Source organism: Malus sylvestris, chromosome 10, assembly GCF_916048215.2.
Source record: "Malus sylvestris chromosome 10, drMalSylv7.2, whole genome shotgun sequence".
Lineage (NCBI taxonomy): Eukaryota > Viridiplantae > Streptophyta > Magnoliopsida > Rosales > Rosaceae > Malus > Malus sylvestris.
The window spans coordinates 29,840,808-29,862,776 of record NC_062269.1 but is presented as its reverse complement, the minus strand read 5'-3'; the positions used below and the strand labels follow the sequence as shown (position 1 = coordinate 29,862,776).

At 37.4% G+C, this 21,969-nt stretch overlaps 4 protein-coding genes across 6 annotated transcripts; 2 read left to right on the top strand and 2 right to left on the bottom strand.

Moving 5' to 3' along the window:
* The first annotated feature begins 1,181 nt into the window (after nucleotides 1-1,181).
* On the top strand, nucleotides 1,182-3,110 carry LOC126585395 (protein SCARECROW 1-like). Its single transcript, XM_050249815.1, has 2 exons — nucleotides 1,182-2,015; nucleotides 2,225-3,110. Exons 1-2 carry the CDS (start codon nucleotides 1,218-1,220, stop codon nucleotides 2,969-2,971), a joined length of 1,545 nt encoding a protein of 514 aa, XP_050105772.1. The 5' UTR covers nucleotides 1,182-1,217; the 3' UTR covers nucleotides 2,972-3,110.
* Nucleotides 3,111-3,619: 509 nt separating this feature from the next.
* Nucleotides 3,620-8,880, bottom strand: LOC126585398 (uncharacterized). Of its 3 annotated transcripts, none has more exons than XR_007610480.1 (12): nucleotides 8,688-8,880; nucleotides 8,105-8,281; nucleotides 7,726-7,821; nucleotides 7,320-7,423; nucleotides 6,605-6,804; nucleotides 6,016-6,138; nucleotides 5,846-5,934; nucleotides 4,853-4,958; nucleotides 4,677-4,774; nucleotides 4,350-4,503; nucleotides 4,093-4,173; nucleotides 3,620-3,863 (listed from the first exon to the last, which is right to left on the bottom strand). XR_007610480.1 is itself a non-coding variant. In XM_050249820.1 (12 exons), the coding sequence occupies exons 2-12, from the start codon at nucleotides 8,210-8,212 to the stop codon at nucleotides 3,849-3,851; spliced, it is 1,266 nt and encodes a 421-aa protein (XP_050105777.1). In that variant the 5' UTR covers nucleotides 8,213-8,281; nucleotides 8,688-8,879; the 3' UTR covers nucleotides 3,620-3,848. The 3 variants fall into 3 exon arrangements, 2 of the variants coding, with proteins under 2 accessions (XP_050105777.1, XP_050105778.1); XM_050249820.1 differs by having other exon boundaries at nucleotides 4,258-4,503; nucleotides 8,688-8,879; XM_050249821.1 differs by lacking the exons at nucleotides 3,620-3,863; nucleotides 4,093-4,173 and having other exon boundaries at nucleotides 4,367-4,514.
* A 4,480-nt stretch (nucleotides 8,881-13,360) lies between these two features.
* LOC126585406 (60S ribosomal protein L14-1-like) lies at nucleotides 13,361-15,028 on the top strand. Its single transcript, XM_050249836.1, has 4 exons — nucleotides 13,361-13,555; nucleotides 13,852-13,981; nucleotides 14,087-14,199; nucleotides 14,705-15,028. The coding sequence occupies exons 1-4, from the start codon at nucleotides 13,451-13,453 to the stop codon at nucleotides 14,759-14,761; spliced, it is 405 nt and encodes a 134-aa protein (XP_050105793.1). The 5' UTR covers nucleotides 13,361-13,450; the 3' UTR covers nucleotides 14,762-15,028.
* A 189-nt stretch (nucleotides 15,029-15,217) lies between these two features.
* Nucleotides 15,218-21,115, bottom strand: LOC126585394 (serine/threonine protein phosphatase 2A regulatory subunit B''alpha-like). Its single transcript, XM_050249814.1, has 13 exons — nucleotides 20,403-21,115; nucleotides 19,820-20,062; nucleotides 19,543-19,648; nucleotides 19,291-19,390; nucleotides 18,836-18,941; nucleotides 18,578-18,668; nucleotides 18,011-18,152; nucleotides 17,500-17,647; nucleotides 17,290-17,399; nucleotides 16,439-16,595; nucleotides 16,205-16,330; nucleotides 15,962-16,112; nucleotides 15,218-15,706 (listed from the first exon to the last, which is right to left on the bottom strand). The coding sequence occupies exons 1-12, from the start codon at nucleotides 20,553-20,555 to the stop codon at nucleotides 15,972-15,974; spliced, it is 1,623 nt and encodes a 540-aa protein (XP_050105771.1). The 5' UTR covers nucleotides 20,556-21,115; the 3' UTR covers nucleotides 15,218-15,706; nucleotides 15,962-15,971.
* Nucleotides 21,116-21,969: the final 854 nt, after the last annotated feature.

Here is a 21,969-nt window from a genome sequence, read left to right as displayed (position 1 = left end):
TTGAAGTCACGCAAATCCGATCACAAGACAATCTGGCCGACCTCTTCACCAAATCACTACCGAATGCGACGTTTCAGAAGCTTGTTCATGGAATTGGTATGCGTAAACTTTCTGAGTTGTAACTTTGCTATTTCTCTTTGGAATTATGTCAAACTCAGGGGGAGTATCTTCTGGATACTTGCTTGATCTTAATGTACTCTTTTTCCCTACGATTAGGAGCATTTTTCCCACTGGGTTTTTGCTACCTAACTAGGTTTTAACGAGGCACCCACCTTGGGCTGGTCATATCCCTGATGACGTCCTATAGACGTTTCTTTTGACTTTTCATTTCTTACGCATTTTTCCTTAGACTATGGATTTTGTCCCTACTTGGGTTTTTGCCATAGCCTTAGGGTTTTTTTTTAGTGAGACTTACTACTTATGCAAGTTCCTACCTTATTGAGAATAAGCGTTGTTTCTTGGAATCAGTGCCGACGAGTCGACTTCCTCAACTTCTGCATGATGCTGAATCTACCTTAAGTATTTGCACACTCAAGGGGGAGTGTTGTAAACATTCCTAGAATAAGTATGATTGTGTAAATCCTAGATTAGATTTGATTCTAGTTATCCTTTCCTATTACAACTTGTATTACTTGGAGGAGAAGGAATATCTTCTCTCCCTTTACTACTATAAATAAAGGCACAATGTAGGAGGGATAACAACACACACATTCCCCTACAATCCTACAAACACACATCTCTCTTCTCTCTCCCACTGCCGCCGGCCCTCTCTATTTTGTTAGATAAAAATAGACCACAACACTTTTTAGTATTTTTCATATATTTCTATCTTAATTTGTACTCTCTTTTTTTTCACCAATATTATTTTTAGTTTTAATTTGTATCTATAATTTTAAATTTTAATATGTACCCATATTTTTAAATTTCATTTGTACCGATTTTCTTTTTTCTGAATGACCCTATATTCTATCCATTTATATAATTAATATATAAGAAAAATCACTACCTGGGTTACGTAGGTCTTGGCTTGTAGCCAGTTAGCCTCTTCTGTATGTCTTGGATATGCCGGCCATCCCTTCCATGCCAAATAAATGCCAAAATTCTGCTATGTCATGCCCACGACCTTTTCTTTTGGCCACCACCTTTAAAAATAAACTCCATCTCCTTACCACCATCTCCCCTTCATTATTTTCTCCCTGCCCAGCTTTGCAATCTTAATGATAGCAGAATTTGAAATGGCTCACGGGACTGTCAACATAATCCAATCCCACGAACCGTGGATTAATTATCCCAACCCTAATGTTACTGGCTTCCAAAATAATCCCATCCCCAATCCCAAGCCCGTCGAAAACCGGTTTATAAACTTGGAGAGGAGTGAACTCTCTCAGTGGGTGGAGCACATAACGAAACACCTCATCGACGACTTGCCTGAACCCGCCACCACCAACACGGCCTCCACCGATACGTTACAGACGTCTGAGGACTATTTTGTCCCGTCATCACTTTCCACCGATTTAATTAGTCCGAGGAAAGTCCCACGGAGAAGCTATGGTGAGCATGAGCATCATGAGCTCCAATGGGGCAATGAACTTCAACTCCATGCAGATAATAGCGACGTAAGAGCAAGAGGAGGGAATAATATGAGTAAGCTCGATGAGCATGGCTTAACCCTAATCACCCTCCTCTTCGAATGTGCTGTTGCCATCTCCGTTGACAACCTCCCCGAGGCCCATCGGATGCTCCTTGAGCTAACCCATATGGCCTCGCCGTATGGACCATCATGCGCTGAGCGCGTGGTGGCCTATTTCGCCAAGGCCATGGCTAGTAGGGTTATCAGCTCCTGGTTAGGCATTTGCTCTCCATTGATCAACTACAAAAGCGTTCATAGTGCTTTTCAAGTCTTCAATACCATCTCTCCTTTCATCAAATTTGCCCACTTCACTTCGAACCAAGCCATCCTCGAGGCCTTTCACCACCGCGATAGGGTTCACATTCTTGACCTCGACATCATGCAGGTATATATGGTTCGAAATTTCGATAGTACCTTACGGATAATACTTGCCTCCTTCCATTAGAATTAGACATTAATTCCAATCAGTTCTGACAATCATGTTTAATCTCATATGTATTTAATGAGTTATTTTTTTATATGCGTCAAACTGTGATTTTGCATGAACGAGTTGTTTCCCTCATGTTAGCTAACATCGATATATATTGTTTGCAGGGTTTGCAATGGCCAGCCTTGTTTCACATTCTCGCCACACGCATGGAGGGTCCTCCACACCTGAGAATGACCGGTGTGGGCACATCATCGGAAATTCTTTTGGAGACCGGAAAGCAGCTCTCGAATTTTGCTAAGCGGCTTGGACTATCATTCGAATTTCATCCCATTGTAAGGACAGTTGGCGAGGTAGATGCTTCCATGGTGCAAGTACAGCGAGGGGAGACCCTCGCCGTGCACTGGCTGCAACATTCGTTGTATGATGCAACCGGCTCCGACTGGAAAACGTTGAGACTCATCGAAGAACTAGCACCAAGACTTGTCACATTGGTAGAGCAAGACATGTCACATAGTGGCTCATTTTTGGACCGTTTTGTTGGGTCGTTACATTACTATTCGACAATGTTTGATTCACTAGAATCATACTTGCCCAGTGACAACCCTAGCAGGCACAAGGTGGAGCATAGTATGTTTTATAGAGAAATCAACAACATATTGGCGATTGGAGGCCCGGCAAGAAGCGGCGAGGACAAGTTCCGGCAGTGGAGGAGTGAACTTGGGGCAAGAAGTGAGTTCATGCAAGTAGAGATGAGTGGAAATTCAATGGCACAAGCACAGTTGATATTGAATATGTTTCCTCCTACACATGGGTACAGCCTTGTGCAAGGAGATGGGACTATTAGGCTTGGGTGGAAGGATACTAGTTTGTATGTTGCTTCTGCATGGACTTGCTCTCATGCTTCAAGATAGCTAGCCAGTTTTTTATACAAGCAAAATTGGGGAGGGGCTTAAAGAAATATCGAACTTTAGATTACGGCTGTAGGAGTAAAAGCTCTTAACTGCTTGAATTACAGGCTACTTGCAATGACCAGGTCTTTTTTGTTGGGTTTATGTGGTTTTTTTCTTCTTCTAGTGAAATGGTTGGTCATTGATTGTATTAATTTGGGGTTTGGAATGCTTAATTACCCTTTGACACTCAATACAACTTCAAATTAACAAGCGTACGTATACTTTTGTTGTTGTGTAAATACTTAGTTGCATATGACAATTTGTACTGGTGTTACAAATTAGCATGTAGTCCAATATCCTAGTGGATAGAGTATTGAGTCCTACCCATAGCGCCTAGGTTCAAAACTCACCCTTCCCCTAAATCCTTTAACAATTTCGTCAAAATTCTACTTTGTAATTTGGTAAACAACAATTAAGCTCCTTCCTTGTAAACCAAGATGCATTGTCCCTCATTCTCCCAACTAAGTTTCCAATTTCCATTCAAATCAAAGTTAAATGCAAATTAAAGCACCATATTATCATGCAATGAGTTTTAATCCACCTCTCTTCCCAAGTATTCCTTTATAAACAGCAAAGTCTAATCCCACGCAACTCAAAACACCATCAAAGTCGATCGAATTCATGTTATTAGGTTGAAAATGTCATCTTCAAGAATTGTCCTTAGCATGTTCTTGTTGTTAGAGAGAGAGAGAGAGAGAGAGAAAGAGAGAGAGCTAACTAGAAAGAAAACATAACGAAAAAAGTGACCAGAAAATTGTAGCTGTCTGCCCATGTCACCAACTCACCATCACTTGGGTGCAAAATTTCGATGAACAAAGTTGATAGCCCGGGAAAACATCTATGACTTCACGGTCTGCAAGAGTAAAAGGCGAAGAAATCCTTCAGTTTCTAAATCAAGGAAAGAGCCTCCTCTACCATGCTCACTCTTCTCTATAAATCTTTTGAAGAAGCATTTATCTGGAATTTATTTTTGTGTTTTCTTTATCCGGAGAAGAGGAATTATAATCAAGTTTTCAAAAATCTCACAATCACTAAATAAAACAAAGTGCCCTGGTTATGCTTTGCTTTAGATGGATACATACCTTCAGGTACTTTTTGTGAATCCTCAATGCCTCGTTACATGCCTTTTTAGCATCCAGATTTCCGGTTATGTCACCTAAGATCTGGAGACCAATACGAAATTAGTGAACACAAAAAAGTAACATGAGTTGCATCGGAATATATGAGAGAGAGAGAGAGAGAGAGACCGAGACAACATCATCTAGACCCTTAGCCTCCTTTAAAAGTTGCTTATTTTTGGTCTCAAGAACACTTGCAACAAGAAAGACAGAAAGTGCACCATGTTGTTCTGTGTATCCTGTCTTCACAATGTTTCTCTCGAACTTGCCATATTGCTTTAGTTCTTTGTCATTTACATTTGGTGGTGTAGTAGCACCACTTGGAACTTCATACGATGAGAAAATGTTTGGGTTGTATTCCATGGCCCACATCAGCTGAAACCAATCTATTACTGTCTTAAAACAAGCTTATGAAGGAAAGCAACGAAAAAAATACACCTTAATACATTAATTACATTGAGATTCACAAGACCCACAGTTTGAATTCACATCAGAAATCGACAGCATGAATCCACAGTATGGCAAATAGGTACGTTTTTCCTACTCACCTCCCACAGATACAGTGAATCCACAAAGGAAAACTCTCTTCGGAACAGGACCATTAACATGCGAAAAGCAAATAAATACTCCCCGCCATCTAGATCATCTGTCAATAAGATGGAAAAGGAATTTTAGCAGAGTATGATGGACCTGTGTTAGTTGACATGCACAGAGCAAGTATTACCAAGGTGCTGATGAAGTTTAGGATCAATAGTTCTGATTACTTGGGAGAGTGTACCCAGCTGAGATTGCACCCCTATTGAACTCGCACTACACCTAAAATTCTCTCTCTGTTTTTGAAACAAAAGCAGGAATCTGAATTATACCATAACAGAAGCATATCACAAGCACAAATCATCTAACAGATCATATAAAGAAAATTTGTCAGCGGTAAATAATAAAAATGAACAAGACAAATAATCAGCCTCAAGGCCCCCAAAAGAGAACTTAACACTTCTTATTTTCTTGTCATGCATGATCTCTATCAGAAGGGAATTAAACACACCATCGATGAAACCAGATGATTAGTAGATGTTGTAATCCAATCCAGTTCAGCAGAACAAACTAAAAAACTCCTTACCAGTATAATCTAAGGTTAATTATGCCACATTTAACTTGACTATAAGTTTAAGAGTTGATTTAACAATTGAAACTTGACTACTTGATCTGACTTTTGATGCCTAATGCTGAATCATGTTGCCCTTATTTACTAGTGCAGCGCCTGACAGATTCAGCACAGCCAACATTCATGTACCCGCTGACTAGAGAACTTCAGCTAATTATATCGTTAAGAAATCCATTTACAATGTTTTATGGGAAACAATTTCCAAGATACCTTCTAGGTCTGCCAATCATCCATCTTGATTCTTAACACCCTCACATCCATTCTTGGAACACCTTTCTCAACTGTCCATTCTAGTCTACATGATGAATTTGAGCAGTCAGGACTCAGTCTACAGGAAGAATAAGACAACCAATATTGCTCATGCTAGTCAAATACTAGATCCCAGTTTAAACAAAACCTAGATCCCAGTTTAAACTGGTCACAATATACTACCTGTTCGGAATCACTCATAACAAGTTCATGGACAATGAACAGCAACAAGAGGCAGTCAACACTGTTCTATCAAAACATGCAACCACCAATAGTACCATCAAGGTAAGAATGAAAACATACCAGCCTCCGCATAGTACGTTCGAAACACCAATAGGCATCTGCTTCATTTTCAATAAGAATTACCATTGGCGAGCATATATCATTCATTCCTGCTCAAATGTGCCCATTATAAATGTCACTTAATACTGTTCAACTTTAATAGAATATCACTGAGATTCAGAAACATTCACCTTGAACATAACCAATATCATTGTCCACCCAAGCATAAATTGAAAGAATGTCCCAAAGTTTTGCCTGATTAGCTGGACTCTCATAAAAGACTAGTGTTCGATCCGTGCGAGCAACATCCAAACCTACAAGCCAAATCCCCCAGTTGAGTAATCACTTCTAATAGTTAACATACGTAAAAATAACCATAAGATACCGAAATAGATAAAGGTTCAGAGCTTATATAGTATTGAAAAAGAAAAAATCTAATAGTGAGCAGATGGTAAAATAACCATAAGATAATCAAATGTGTATGGTTCATAATTTGAGCTATGAAAACAGTTAAATTACCATTGGAAATATCATAAATAATCAAATATATATGCTGCGCATTCATACATGAATAAAAAGTGTAAAGTATTTCCCTCAAGAAAAGAAAAACAAGTGTCAAGTTAAGGTAGTTTTCTGGGTTTTCTTCCCAGTGAGAAAAACTGTACCATGAGAGCAACAGAAAAATGAAACTGTGTCAAGTGGTAAAAGGTAGGTTGGGTCATCGGTTTACAACTTATCCAAATAATATAGTTTTGCAACATATATGCAACAGATATGTACCAATTTGATGCAAGAAAAGCTTCCACTGAATCACTTTCTTGTCTGAAGAAGCATGGTTTGCATCCTCTCTCATATTGCCATTTGCTGATTCTTCTATCGGTTGGCCATCATCTGTGATGATTGGTGTTGTAAGAAATTTTCCACTGCCAATAACTGGAACCATCTTCTGGCATTCAGCCTTCAATCTGTTGTACTGCTCCCTAAAATGGCACGTTATACATTAAATCAAAATAAAGAATGTAAGATGGAGTTGAGGTACAGCATGCCAATAGGACTTTTTTGTTAAGGGAAAAAATGTAAGGGGAAATTAGAATACGAAAAACCACCTAGCGGTGCATACTTGACTAGAAATAAAATCTTTACCCCTTCCAAGCCTCACTAACCTCACATTTCACCTACACCCCTCTTTATCTACCAAAAAACTACAGCACAGGCTTAGGTCTAACACCAAAAACCAAGCAAAGAAAAAAAAAACGTAAAACCCCATGTTGTAACCATCCATACTCCCAAAAGATGTTACTCTAGAGCAATTCAAAACTTAAAGAACCAGGATCTTTGCATGGCTCCAGCATCATGAGGTTATGTTCATATTAAAAATATCTGTGGATTGATGTAAGAGGAGTTTCATGGGTGCTCCGTTGCTTTTGATGACGATTAAATTGAGAGCCATCTTCTAAATATTAGATTGCAATAAAAAATAAAAAATAAGTATTACCTCCGGCATTGCCTGAGCTGATTTCGTTCATCGAAGGTGCTATTTGGATCAAAGCAACCTAACAAGAACTCCCAAACTACACCTTTGATTGCAGGATGGACGCCCTAGTATAACAAATGAAGTAAGAAGATATATACTAAACATCTTACGCATACAATTTGAACTTTGAGTGCACCAAAGGAGCAACATCATGTGGTGTATCTAACATCAGCAAGGCTAAAAATTATATATGATGCGTTTGCAAATCCTACGTACATTAAAATTTAACGTCTACTTTTTTTTTCTTTTGTTGGGTACACAACTCAATAACACAAGTGACGAAACACACACAATAATACAAAACAACCACCCACCTCCAACAATAGATCCTAACGAAAGAAGAAGTTACAAATAAACGGATGGTTACCCCTCGTTGGATTCGTCTAAGCACTTTAGCTATATCCAAATGACCATCTTCAGAGAACGCAGCATGCCATCTTCTTTCACTAAGAGTTTTCCCCGCCTGCAAAAGTTGATACTTATAAGCATGGATCACACGTGCTCAGCAGGAGTGTGACACACCAGTAAAAGTACAAGAAAGTAATCATGTTGCGATTCAGCAATGAAGGTGCATAACCATATCTTTTCAATGGAAAAACACTAGAGTGCATAACCATATCTTTTCAATGGAAAAACACTAGAATGATCTTACCAGAATGAAACTGTTCCATAAGGTGATTGAAATCAATTGTGTTAGACAGAACTAAAAGATAAATTAGCAACAAAATGAAGTGAAAAGGGCATACCCTGAGCCTAAAGTGTGTCTTCGGGATGTCAACTTGGCATTCTGGTCTAACAGGATAGAAAGCATCCAACTCAGCTGTTGAAGCTTTCTTCATAAAAAACAATGCCATTCTCCCCCACAACCAAGCATCCAAGATACAACCAATTCAATCGCTTTCGCCTTTTCTTTGTCCGGGCACCTAAATTCAAGTACAGCGTCAGCATTATCTCTTAAACATAAACACTAAGAAGATCACATATACTCGAAAACGAAACAAACATATGGGATCATCCCACAATACATCACCACCGTTTATCAGATGCCCAAAATACCAGATTTGCCCAACATTATATCATTTTACATAATCTCTATCTCCAATGCAAAGTTTTCACATTTCAATATCTCAAAACAATCTACCAGATAAACCCAAAATCCCCTTTGCGTTCAATGATTTAAACGTTTAAACATATCCCAAGATTAAAACTTTATGAAAAAAATCCCAGATACAAGAGAACCCCAGATTCACATATCTTATTTATGTTCATCATGTTGTTTCTACACATCTAATGCATTCAAAACATTCAAAAAATGTAGATTTCTAATACCTTCACTAACTGGAGTAGTAGAAATTCAAATTAGGATTGTAATTGCTGCAACCCCTCTGAACTATTCTTCAAGATGGTGGAAAAAATTCACACGGATTGGAGAGAAAGAGAGATGGGAGCGAAGAAAGCGCAGGAATATTATAGGAAAGGAAGAAAGTCTGGCATCCATTTTTGCTTCAACGGTAAATTTGTTTTTTTATTTTATACGAGCCCTTTTTTGGATTATAGTTATAGCCGGAAGCGGCAATACACACACGGGGACCCCCACCACTCCAATGGACGGAAAGGAAACCGTCTAATTTTTTAAGCGTACCAATTTGCCTTTATGTCAAATTTTCCGTCAAATCGGACGTTGCTTTGTAACTTTGCTCATCTTGGTGGTGAAAACTATAAAAATAAATAAAAATAAATAAGAAAAAGCGATAAATTTGACGGTTCAAGTTAGTCAATGTACGAGACTCAAAACTAAACTGAAGGTTGATAAATACAAATAGAAAGATGGTTATGAAATTTACAATGTCTTGTTAAATCTTTCCCTTGAACAAGTTACTAAAGTGTACAAAAAAATGTTAAAAGATTTTACAAACCAAAGAAAATGGTTACATTTTTAAATTTTACAAACCAAAGAAAATGGTTACATTTTTAAATATTAGGGAACCGACCTAGAAATCGAGGGGTACAAATGAAAAAAAGTTCATTTTCACCTCAGTGTTTTTTTGAAGAAAGTACTTCAAGTGTGTTTGGAGTCCAAAATTTTTTTCTTCTTCTAAATTTAATCATTTTAAAAGTAAAATGAGTCATTTTAAATTTTTTGTCCTCAACTAATTATTAAAAATTAAGTATAAAGAAGCACTGCCACTAGTATAACTACAAGCCATTTAAAAAAAATACAGTAAAATTTCTATAAAGTAATACTTTGACACACCCCGACCTAAATCAAGACATGATGGCCGTCACGTGAGGGTGACGTAGCCATTTGCGCAGTGCGGAAGAATAACGATATAAAGAAATGCGAATAAATAAAAACCAAACCAACTAGAGCACTAGTTGAGATAAGGTGAAAGACGAGAATAAGTGTGACTACACATAACCAGAGCGTAGGTAGCCTAAGTGCAGTCCAGCAGGACGAATACTAATTATATAATACCAAAGATGGTCCTACATTTGTGATGATCTGTCAGAACCACCGTCAATTCCTCGTGAGCCACCAACGAGTACTCTTACCTAAAACCTGGAGGGGCGCAAAACAGAAAGTGTGAGTGGGCAAAAACAAAGTTTTTCAAAACCATTTAATTTATCAAAAGTAGTAACCATTTGCTGTAAAACCCGTATAATTCACATAAAATAGCATACATGTTATAGCTCAAAACCAAATTTGAAATAACAATTCCACAAATATACCATGTCAAATCTCAGCAAAAAATAAGTAAGTCAGGTGCAATAAACCAATTTGAAATGGTATGTTAGTCGGAGTCACCTAACGTGACCATTACGGCTGGATCTATAACTCATCAACTAGTTCTCTGCACACAAGTCAGAACCACCTAAAGTGGTCTGTACGACAGGCTAGGTGTAAATAAATACGCTCAAGTGCTACGGTCACGTGAAGGCTGTGCGAAGTATCACAAGTCACCTACGAGTCGGAACCACCTAAAGTGGTCTGTATGACATGCTGGCACCTGCCTTGGATCCAAGGTGAGCGTGTGGTGCGGGAGGTGAACGATCACGTGAAGGCTAGGCCATGTCCTCGAGCGGAGCACTAACACCGAGGTGCAGGATAATAAGCTCGAAATATATTTCAGCACTAATGTACTCACTACCATCAATATACTCACCTGAAGCTTACCTGAGCGTCCACAATGTTGAGCAACAATATATACGTAACCATAATAATGCACAATTAAACATAAAGCGCATTTGACATGGCATTTCAAAGTATCAAACCATTTAATTAAGTTTTTTGGGAAAAATACCAAGTATATATATATACTAAAAACCAAAAGCCCACTTACTGATATGTGGAAGGGTCGTAACCCCCGAGCCTTACTTGACTGCACTCGTCCTCAGGATAGGTCTCACCTATATGCGAAACAACTATTTAAAGTTATTTTTAAGCATATAAACAAAACTAGCTAATAAATTCTCATATATTGCTCAACTGGGGTATTTGAATATACCACCGTGATCTACTCAACCGCACGAACATCCCCATATTTTTAGAAAAAATATTCCGATCACCCACGCGCATGTGCCTGGCACACTGACGGATTCCCTAACGGCGTTAGAGAATATTCCATTAAATAAAAGCATATGTCATTAAAGATACATGACACCGTTAGAATATTTCGTCAACTTTGACGGAATATTCGCTTCCTTCTTCCTTGGTTCGCCGGAGTCCAGTGCAGGCCGCTGCTGTGATCACCAGAAACTGGAAAAACTTATAACTTCAATATCTCATCCATTTCTCAACCAAAATCCCTGAAATTTTCACCAAAATGAAGCTTAGGATGAGAGGAACAAATTCTTACCACTTTTAGGTCCTAAAACCCACTAAATCTCGTCGAGAAAACTTCGATAATTTGGCCACCTCTGCAACTCGCCAAACCCGAGCTTCCTGACGTTCAAAACCTTCCAAAATTCTTCCATGAGCTTCATGAAGAAGTTCTAAAGCTCATTAGAACCTTAAAACTCGATGAAACCTCCGCGATCACACTTGAAGCATTGTACCTCACGCGCGGAGCTTCTGGTTTCTTGGGTTTCTGAGGTTCTTCCTCCAAACAAATGGTATAGCTCTACTACTAAGCTTGCAAGGAACTTGAAAATGGTCTCCACGAACTCGATCTGTGAGAGATGGAGTTGGTTGAATGATGACCGTACGGGTTGTACGGAAAATGGAAGAAAATCCAAGAAGGAAGGAAAAAGAGAGTCAACGGGAGGGTGAGAATGTGTGTGGTCCAGTTTGCAGCCAATCAAACAAAACCTTAAGCCTTTTAGTTCTAATTGGTTCCAATTACTTAGGAATAGAACTAATTGGTCCAAAATCTTAGCCCATTTACACACACACGACTCAACGATTAAAGGGCATATAAGTCATTTCACACCATCGATAAAATATTTCGGGACGGGCTGTCACAACTCTATAATGAAATAACCTTCTTAAAATCCAAAATATTTTGATGACAACTTTAAACCAATAATATACTGGAATAACTCTATATTATAAATGTTATAATTTTTCTTAGTCCCATGGCTCCATATAGTCTTGTTACCCAAGAATCCTATTTAGTAATTACAACATTCATTAAAGACAACATAGTTATAATTGTCAATGAGAACAAAAAATATGCAAGAAATAAATACATGGCGTCCAAAGAATCCTATTTAGGAAATACAACATTCATTGAGGATAAATAAATAGGAAAATTAATGCAAAGGGCTTGAAATTTTTTAGTTTTAATAAAAAACCATGTTAAAAGTTTTGTTTAACGATTAGTACAAAGCCCATATAAAGTAGTCCAACTAAAAATAGCCTAACTATAATAAAATATGATTTGTCGATTTTACCCCTAACTTTTTTAGGTTGAGTTCGAGATTTTCGTCGTTAATGGAGTTCATCGTTGTTTTGCATACCTTCTTCTTTTTCTTTGAAACAAAAATATAGATCATCATGCTATTTAATTTATATTTTGTATTATTTCGTTAAAACGTGATCGTCGTTATTATTCATAAATTCAATGTATTGTTTTTCAATTTTTCTTCGTTAGTGGTGTTCATCGTTTATTTCTTCAGAAAATAAATTTGAGATCGGCATGTTATTCAATAATAATGACGGGTCATTGTTTCTGGACTGTAAAAATAAACTGTTTCTGAATTTTAAGTAATACTGTTTCTGGAATCTAAGTCACTGTTTCTGGATCTAAATGAAATAGACACACTATTTCTTAAATGTAAGCTAGTAAAGAAATAGTGAAATTCATTGTATTTGGATTCAAAGCAAAATAAGCATTCTATTTCTTAAATATAATCAACTGATGCATGAAAGAAAAGAAACAATCAAAGGTTAAAACATAGACTGTTTCTGGAATTTGGTTCTTTTATTTCCAGATACAGTGTTTGTTTGTGCACAGAAAAAAAAAACACTGTATCTGATTTTTTTTTTTCCAGAAACAGTTTTATGTTTTGGTTCTTTTTTTTTTCCTATTTATAGACGCCTGACATGTACGTACATCACCGGGACCGTAGGTCCTTATTGGATCTGATTGGAATAAAATACTAACACTATACATTGTTTGTGGTACATATAAGAGGATGAGGACGATGACGAGGAAGAGCAGGATTAGGGCATGAAAAAGGTAGACAATAGTTTTTTATGGTTTTTTATTAAAGAGTCCTTTTGGTTAAATAACATTTTAGGATGGTTTTTGGTTAAATATTTGTTGGTCTAAACCCTTTTCATTAAAGCCTCCTAAATAAATTGATATATAATACTTTTTAACTACACCTCTGTTAAATAATAACATTCCTAAAGTTATAAAATTGGTTTGGTCCCAACGGTATGAAGGACTTCATTGTAAAAAGAAGAACATATAAGGGTACAACAGAAAAGATAATTTTTTCAAGCATCATTCCCTCGACCGCAGCGGATTCCCGCTCAGCTTGAACAAAACCCTATTTCTTCACAACCCAAACCCTAGCTCTCCACTCTTGCCTCTCACTCATCTTCTCCGACTCCTCTGCCGGATTTTGTCAGATCCTCTGGAAAAATGCCGTTCAAGAGATACGTGGAGATCGGACGAGTTGCTCTCGTCAACTACGGCAAAGACTACGGCAGGCTCGTCGTCATCGTCGATGTCATCGACCAAAACAGGGTATGTTCTGGCTTTTATTTACGCACAATGCCAGTTTTCCTCAATGCATTTTGCCTCAAAGCTTTCTGCTTTACGATTACAACGCCGAGTAAAATAATGGGTATGTGTTTGTTTAATCAGATTTTTCATGAAAATATTGTAAGAAATTAATCAGATATTGTGACTTATTATATGAAATTAAGCAGAGATTTGATGAAATTTTACAGGAAAATAAGCAGATTTTGAGTTTATGTAAGTACATTGTTATGTATTAATTATTTTGCAAGGATTTGACAGACTTGCTGTTTGTTCTGCAGGCTCTGGTTGATGCACCTGACATGGTGAGGACACAATTGAACTTCAAAAGGCTTTCACTGACCGATATCAAAATCGACATCAAAAGGGTTCCGAACAAGAAGACTCTGATTGCTGCAATGGAGGCTGCTGGTGAGTTTCGACAATTGAGTGAATATGGAAAGATGAGGATTTGAGGCGTATCCAATTTTATTTTGTTACCAACTTAATTGAGTTTTTCCGTAATGTGGTTGGCAGACGTAAAGAACAAATGGGAGAAGAGCTCATGGGGCAGGAAGCTGGTTGTGCAGAAGAGAAGAGCTGCACTTAACGATTTCGATAGGTTTAAGCTCATGTTGGCAAAGATCAAGGTGAGTTATTAATCTCTCATTTTTCTTTTCTAAAAACTGAACCTCTTGTGTGTTCAATTTCTAGTTTTGTATGTTCATAAGATTTATATTCAATGTGTGAGAAGTTGACAAAAACCATTGAGGGTTTCGGTCCTTACCTTCCCTTTTTCACACCAAATGCCGAAATTCATTGAAGTTAAGACACTTGCCAATTAGGTATCACTAGCTTCTAAAATCTGGAAAGTTTATGCCGGGCTTGGCCTTTGCAATTTCTACCGGCAGCGAAAATCATTTTTTCAGTTCTGTTATGCATGATTTACAACTTTCAATGGGGAAAAATTGCATCCTAGCTCCTACTTTGTAAAAGCATGAATCTTTTGATACAAAGTGAATAATTGAAGATTCAAAAAACCCCATCTGATGACTGCCTGAGCCCAGTCTTCTCTCTTTACGTGTTTATGTTGGTAATTCGTTCACTGGTTAATTTGTCTTTGTAAAATGTTGTTTTATTTTTGTGTATGTAAAGAGGGCCGGAATCATCAGGCAGGAGCTGACGAAGCTCAAAAAGGAGAGTGCATTCTGAACGCAGTCCTGTTAACATATTTCGGCGAGTTTATGTTTTGATTCGTAGAGGCGACGGTAGCTTGGTGTTTTGGTTAGTCACAGTCACCAGTGGAAACCACCCGCAAAAGATTATCTTTGTAAACCTTGTGGGGATTTTTGTTGAAATGAAACACCTTGTGGGGATTTTTGATATGTTAAATCATAGTTTTGATTTTGTAAGACTTGCTTGATCTGTGAAATTGCCGCTGATCTGAATGTGAAATTTCCAAATCAGTGGATTCTACTTCGTCGATGGATTAAACCCCGACTAAATTCAGAACACTGCTTAGCTCCTTACCTTATGTGACGTATCGTTCCTCTTCCTCCTAATCATATCAAAACCATAAAATACCCATATTATAAGCATGTTTTGCTAAACCTTGCAAAAAAACTCCAATCCAACTTGTAGGTAAGGTAACATTAGACAGCCTACGCCTTCTTTCTTTTCTCAAATCTTTAATTTAAATAAAAATCCAATAAAATAAATCTATAGAGAAAGATATAAAGCAAGAGAAAGCAAAGAAAATAAAATGGTGAGGGGGATGTTGGACCAAAACAGAGCATCTGAGCAAATGTTACAAGGCAAGGCACTTAGGAAGTTTACAACACCATAAGAAAAGCAACCGGCTCGTTCGAGCTGCTTGCAGAACAGCATGGACTACCGTTACCTAGACGACGATTGGTTTGTACAACTCCATACTCATCCTCCTCCTTGAGTTTCATGGAAGTGCAAAATGAGCGCCAATCCCGCTTGAAATTTACCACTTGAAATTTACCATTGATGAATGTTGCACGACCAAGCATGAAATTTAATGTCGAACAGGACTAGATCCACTGATCAGTGCCACGGAGCATCTTGACATAAATGATTCTTTTCACTTGACGAGCGACTTTGACGAAGGATCTGAAGCTATCTCGCACGCAGCTGGATAAACATAAAAGGGTCAAACAAATCAGTTAACACGCATGATTTTGCTGATCCTACATAGCAGATGCTCCATGTTTGAATTCAGTAAGTAATGCTATGGTTGGATTCACATTAGAACCTTATTTTGAGTTCGGAACAAAATATTTTGAGTTCTATAATTACAAAAGTACGATGGCACATTTGATTTCATGATGAACATAGCACTTTCAGATATTTACACTCTTTTCCACTGGAACTCCATGTAAACCTCACCTTCGTGAACTTAAAAAGGAGCCTCGAGTGATTCGTCCCAAACTTCTACACTTCCATTAGAGGCATTCTCACCATCTTCTTCCATTGACAGCCGTATATATTCTCTGTGTGCAAAGCGGTCCCACTCAGTCAAAGTTGGATCCTCACGTTCCTGCACGCATCAAAATGCCAGGACACCATTATTGTGCCAGAGAATTAAACCAGTATTTCTCAATTTCTCATATGTAACCCGTGCAAAAATACCTGACGAATAAGAAATGGATCGCGACTTTCAAAAGCTATGAATTTATTAAGGTTGAAAAGGATATTGAAGACATTTCCTGAAAGTTTGCAACCTTTCAAGTCAGCTAGAGTGATATAATCTTCCCTCTGCATGAACAATGTCAAAATTAGTCATGTCTAATGAGTGACTGAAAGTAAGATATGGAATTTAGTAATATAATAACAATAACAATGATGATGATGATGATATTTGACCTCTGGTGCAATCATGTCAACTATTTGGCACAAAATATCCTCAAATAGAACAGGCTCTTGGGCCATGCATTCCATACGATGCAGCTGCTCCTCATAAAAAAACTGCAACTCATTGGGTGTAAGAACTCCATTTCCATCTAGATCTATACATCTGAACCTACAAAATGAGATTTGAGTAAATAAAAAGGAAAAAAAGCAGACAAAGTAGAAGATGAATCACTAAAGACATAGCATCAGAAAAACAGGTTGGTGAATCAAGGCTTGTCCTCACAGCAATGAGCGTGGCTACACTATAGTATGTGCATGACTTATCTTTAAGACTCCACTATCGTGAGTTATTTACAGTCCAAAAACGTCATCCTGCACTCCTATACAAATTTTTCCTTGTGTTTTTGTAAATTTGGAGTGCAGGATGGCTTTTTCGGGGTCCTAATAACAGCTCCAAAATGAAAAAGTGATTCGTAATCTTTGAACTCAAATGCATCTGATAATTTCCACAACAAGAATGGGAGGTTACAATTCAAGTGCATGAGATTTTCACAAAATCGGGCAAGTTTTTTTTTCAATTTACCATTTTAATCTTTCAATACTGATGAGTTTATTTTAAATATATTGCAGAAGAGGACGTTTCAGGACGTTTCAGGGAGTTAGAATATTACACCAACTTCCAAGTTTTGGATTAACGTATTAAAATATAGATTTCACGCTTTTCATGGTTACACACATCTAACAATGGCTACATCCACTGGAAAACAGGAACATTGACTGCACTTGTAAAAAATAAGAATTCCATGACATAAAATTACTGAATGTCAGAATGGAAAAAGAACAAAGAAACAAGAAACGTATACCAATACTCAAGGCTAGGCTCACACGACTTATCCTCCTCTGACAACATGAAGTAAGCAAAATCTTCATAACCCATCTTCCCTTCAACCTTGCTAGTAAATTTCCTCGGAATCTGGAATGGAATGAGCAAATACGCAATCAACTCGGAAACCTCATTTAAATAAATAATTTGTTCAAGAAGTTTTGAAGAGGAAACTATAATATGCACCAACCTGTGAAAATATTCTATCAACGATCCTGTAGGTAAGGGCATGATTACCATATCTAATAAGATTCTCTTTGTCGATCAAGAAATCGTGGTCTGTGTCCAGCTCCCAAAATTTGCAGTATATGACATAAAAATGTTCATATGAGAAGTACCTAAAATTTGGCAGGAAAGAAAATATCAATAACATAGTTTAGTAGTTTTAACACAATTTAGTAAAGAAAATGAATACGGGTTCCCTTTGGGCAATCTAAGAAAAAACGCTGATAGGCTGTTCTTATGTTCCTTCTAAATCTTTCATCCACTATAACTTCTTTCATGTAAACTTAAACAGTCAAACCATTTAAACACAACTAAATTTAAAATCAAAGCTTTCAAGAGTACCATTCACTCCCCCACAAACCAGAAAACCCACATCATATACATAACTATACAAGTAGGGGAACACGTGAAAGTAAAGCACAAGGAAAGTAACATTAATTGGTACTTAAAGATTCATGTTCCAATGATAATCCAACCTTAGAACTTTGTTAATGTCCTCTTCCTCATCTGCATGTTGCATGGCAGCAATTAGATTTCCTCGTTTTAGCTCCCTAAGGGTAAGGCGACCATTTCCTGATCTGTTTATGTAGTAAAATATTCTGTATATTACAGTTTCAGCTGGGGCATTGAAAATGAAGCTTATGTAAGCAAATAGTAGTATGAAAAAAAAGGTGAGCTCAGTAAAAATATTCACTTGAAAATACAAGATCATCTCAAAATACCAACAAAAAAAAAAAAAAAAAAAAAAAAAAGTAAAAAAGAAAGAAAAAAAAGTGCCTTGTGTAACAATATATGCCTAGGATAGTAACTAATTGAGTCAACCATATATTTCGTGACAAATCTGATAAAACCCTATTGTAACAACATATTCCTATCCTTACAATCTCAACTTGACATCACAGTTCATTCAGAAATTGTCTATCTATAACCAACAGAACCATGCAATCAGTTCTGATATGTGAATTAGAAACCTTACTTCTGCATAGAATATACTAAAACGAACAATAATTATTGTCATGAACTTAGCAGTATGAAACACATACCATATCTTTCTTGAAATTCAGGAGTTCCATGTAAAAATTCCAACCCTGGATGAGTTGCCACAAGCTCTAGAAGAATGGGTTTGAAGTCTACCTGCATTGAGAATGCGGACAACAATTGAGAAGCTAGAATGCAGAACCAAAATGTCTGAAAACATTAGCACATAACTGACAGAAATAGGCATTTAAGTAAGCAGAAAGGGCTTCAATCAAATGGCAATTCTCATAGACAATATAGAGAAAAATAGTGTTAAATCAAACCTGAGTAAGGTAATTACGATCAGACTGCTTTAAAATTTTAAATATTTGAGTTGCTGTATCCATTGTGAGCATGTTTCCATCAACCCAATATTTGATGAATGCATCCCTACAAACCAACTATGTATATCAGCAAATAATAAAAATATATAGAACAACAAGAATAAAAGTAAAAGATAGATAAATGTATACAGCTTGTTGAGTCATGGTTCTATAAGTAACATAAGCTATTCTACTAATGAACAAAAGAAATGCAATAAAAGGTAGAAGGATCACAATTCACAAATAAAATATACACTGGGTATGTGTGAAACAGCTAGCTGAAGGATATAACTTCCCAACAACAAACACATGACAAGAAGCATTTCATAGACCTTTTCTTTCACAACTGACATATTGAGGTCTCATTAAAACGAGATCTAGTTGCTTTTAGTAAGCTTAGTTACTTTTCTGCATACCTGGTCACTATCCCGCTGCAGCTAGCATCAATCTTTCTAAAGATGGCAGAAGAGACAAATGTTGGCAGCTTGCATAACTCCTTTGTAACCAACTTAAACTCTGCATAATCATAAAAATAACATAAACTCCTTGCTTTCAAAATATTCAGTTTCACTAATATCTGGTAGTGGATGGGTAAGGAGTGAGAAAGAGAGGGACTTCTTGTCTTTTGCATTTCTAAAGGTGAATTACATATCAGATACACATCTCACCGTGCAGTTGCAATCCATCCATCTGACCACTGAAAAGGTCATCAATTCTAGAAAGACATTGCTCCTTAAGTTCCTTTGGTGGTGGTGGACCATTATGAAAATAGAACTGCAAAGCATATTGAAACATACAAAACCATGAGAACTAATTCTTCAATGTTGACAGAGTGAAAAGAACCCAGTATTCAAGTTCACAACTAAATTTCTACCTCACAATATTTACAAAAATAATAATGGACGTAGTAGTAGTAGTATTAGGGCAATTAGGACTGAGTTTGACCTGAGGAATGGCTTCTCGCACTGGTTCGCTAGCCAATTTTAGTGGAGAGCGAAGAGAAGAAGGACTAGTCTTCGGCTTTGAAAAACGCGGAGAACCAGGGGAACTTCTTGGTGAAAGTGGAGGTGTACTTCCAGCCGGAAACATGGAAGGTAACACATTGCTCCCAGCAGTATTTGCACTTGACGTGCTCCCAGGTGCAGTGATAGGAATTCCGGCTATTGCATCATCTACTAGAGACTTCACCTGTCAAAACAAACCACAAAACATCAACTTTTTTCAACACCTGAAATGACCGAATACACAGTTCTTCTGGTAATTACGTCTACCCGAATCATACATAAATACTACACAAAAGCAAATCCTTTACTTTAATGACAAGATCAACTATTAGTAAGCGAAAAATAATAACATACTTGAGGAAGTAACCGATAGAGACAGCTCTCCCACATATAAGGTATTAAGCTAACAATAGAAACCCTATAATTATCCAAACAAGAAAACCTACAAACTATAGCTTTGAGTCCAGAAATGCACATTGATAACAACGAATTGTACATGAACAGAGAAAAGTGAGCAAATTTACCAAACGACGGGTCTGCGGGAGCGAAAGCCACTGAGCAAACAAATCCTCAGCAATTTGAGGACTGGTTTTAAGTGCAAACGGTGACAATTCCGGCAGCTGTAAAAGCTCAGGATCCAAAGAACCAACATCCCCTGCTACTGTGTCTATATCCATCGATAATTCACCCCTTCAATTCCCAAAATCATCACAATCGGCGACGCTTCACCTCCTACCGCAATCCCAACCCACTCGCTTTCGATCAATTTTCAAAATGAAAATTTGAAAAAACCCTAGGTCGGAACCGAAACGGAATGAACTTAACAGTCCGAAACAGCCACTGAGATTTTGCTCTGAATTGGAACGGAAACCCTAGGCCGGAATCCCAATTGAGATAGAACGATTGTAGAAGCGGTACCAGTTCTATCGCCTTCTCCGATGCTCTGTGAGTACGAACGCACGCTTTCTTCCGACTCTGATTTCTTACTGGTCACTGCGGGTGAACTCAGACGCCGCCGGGAAACCTCGCGGTTTTCGGCGGTTCCGGGAAATCGGAAAACCGCGCTCTGAATAATTCGTGTCTGAAGTGAAGGACTCGGAAAGACCGAGGGGGTCTATTTTGGTCAGAGAGAGAGAGAGAGAGAGAGAGGAGAGAGATTGTAAGAAGAGATAGAAAAGGCTAAAAAATAGAGGGTGGGGAGGGCGGCGAGGAGCGAGAGGATGGGCGCCACGTGGGATTTTAAGTGAACGGAAACTGCCGCCGGAGCCCGGAAACATGCTTGTCAAGAGTCCCCTTGACAATTTAACTTTGCGAACATTGTATATTTCTTTGTTAATTTTTTGAGTTGTTTGTAATGTGTTTAAGGAAAACTAGAAGTATAAGAAACATATAAGAATCTAGAAATGAAAATAAGTAGTGTTAGCATTTTGTTTGTACTAGATTAGTAGCACCGAATTCAGTTGTTCAACCAGACTTCCAGAAGAGTGGTAGAAATTGAAGAGGAGAATTTAGAGTGGAGAAGATAAGAGGCGGTACCAATCTGGTTCTGAAGTGGTTCTGTCTTTATATTGGTGTACTACTAATACAATGTTAATATTGTAAAAAATGTAGAGCACAAAGACAAGGGATGAGCGTTATAACACGAGAATAGCACGTTAGTTGAGCTAGCAATTTTAAACATGGAACATGCATTACGACATTGTAATATGATTTGGTTCTTGTGTCAGTCCAAAAGAACTGTGTTTTCATGGAAAGACAAAACGCGCGAAATACAAAATTTGGTTAAATATTGAGAATTTTCATAAATAAAGAAGCAAATAGTGGAGTTATCAATCTTCCTAATTATAATCGATATATTTCTATATAAATATGGATAAGCATATAATAATTTGTATATAAATGGCACCTCTACATTAATATAGAATGATAGGCACAATTATACAAGTAAAGGAAAAACATAAATTGGTTACATTGAGAGTTATCTTATCCTTAAAATAGAATTCGAGAAGAGTTTCTTTCATTATCTCTAACCTCTCACATTTTTTTCCTTCTGAAATAAATGAAAAGAAATTTCAAACTTAAAATTTCATG

Coding starts and splice junctions, on each gene's coding strand:
- LOC126585395 (XM_050249815.1), top strand. CDS start 1,218: ATGATAGCAGAATTTGAAATGGCTCACGGGACTGTCAACATAATCCAA. Junction 2,016..2,224: donor TTGACCTCGACATCATGCAG/GTATATATGGTT, acceptor TATTGTTTGCAG/GGTTTGCAATGGCCAGCCTT.
- LOC126585398 (XM_050249820.1), bottom strand. CDS start 8,212: ATGGCATTGTTTTTTATGAAGAAAGCTTCAACAGCTGAGTTGGATGCT. Junction 5,935..6,015: donor TGATATTGGTTATGTTCAAG/GTGAATGTTTCT, acceptor ACATTTGAGCAG/GAATGAATGATATATGCTCG. Junction 4,959..5,845: donor AACGTACTATGCGGAGGCTG/GTATGTTTTCAT, acceptor TTTCAAAAACAG/AGAGAGAATTTTAGGTGTAG.
- LOC126585406 (XM_050249836.1), top strand. CDS start 13,451: ATGCCGTTCAAGAGATACGTGGAGATCGGACGAGTTGCTCTCGTCAAC. Junction 13,982..14,086: donor TGCTGCAATGGAGGCTGCTG/GTGAGTTTCGAC, acceptor TGTGGTTGGCAG/ACGTAAAGAACAAATGGGAG. Junction 14,200..14,704: donor TCATGTTGGCAAAGATCAAG/GTGAGTTATTAA, acceptor GTGTATGTAAAG/AGGGCCGGAATCATCAGGCA.
- LOC126585394 (XM_050249814.1), bottom strand. CDS start 20,555: ATGGATATAGACACAGTAGCAGGGGATGTTGGTTCTTTGGATCCTGAG. Junction 19,649..19,819: donor TGCGAGAAGCCATTCCTCAG/GTCAAACTCAGT, acceptor TATGCTTTGCAG/TTCTATTTTCATAATGGTCC. Junction 17,648..18,010: donor GACATTAACAAAGTTCTAAG/GTTGGATTATCA, acceptor GCCAAATTTTAG/GTACTTCTCATATGAACATT.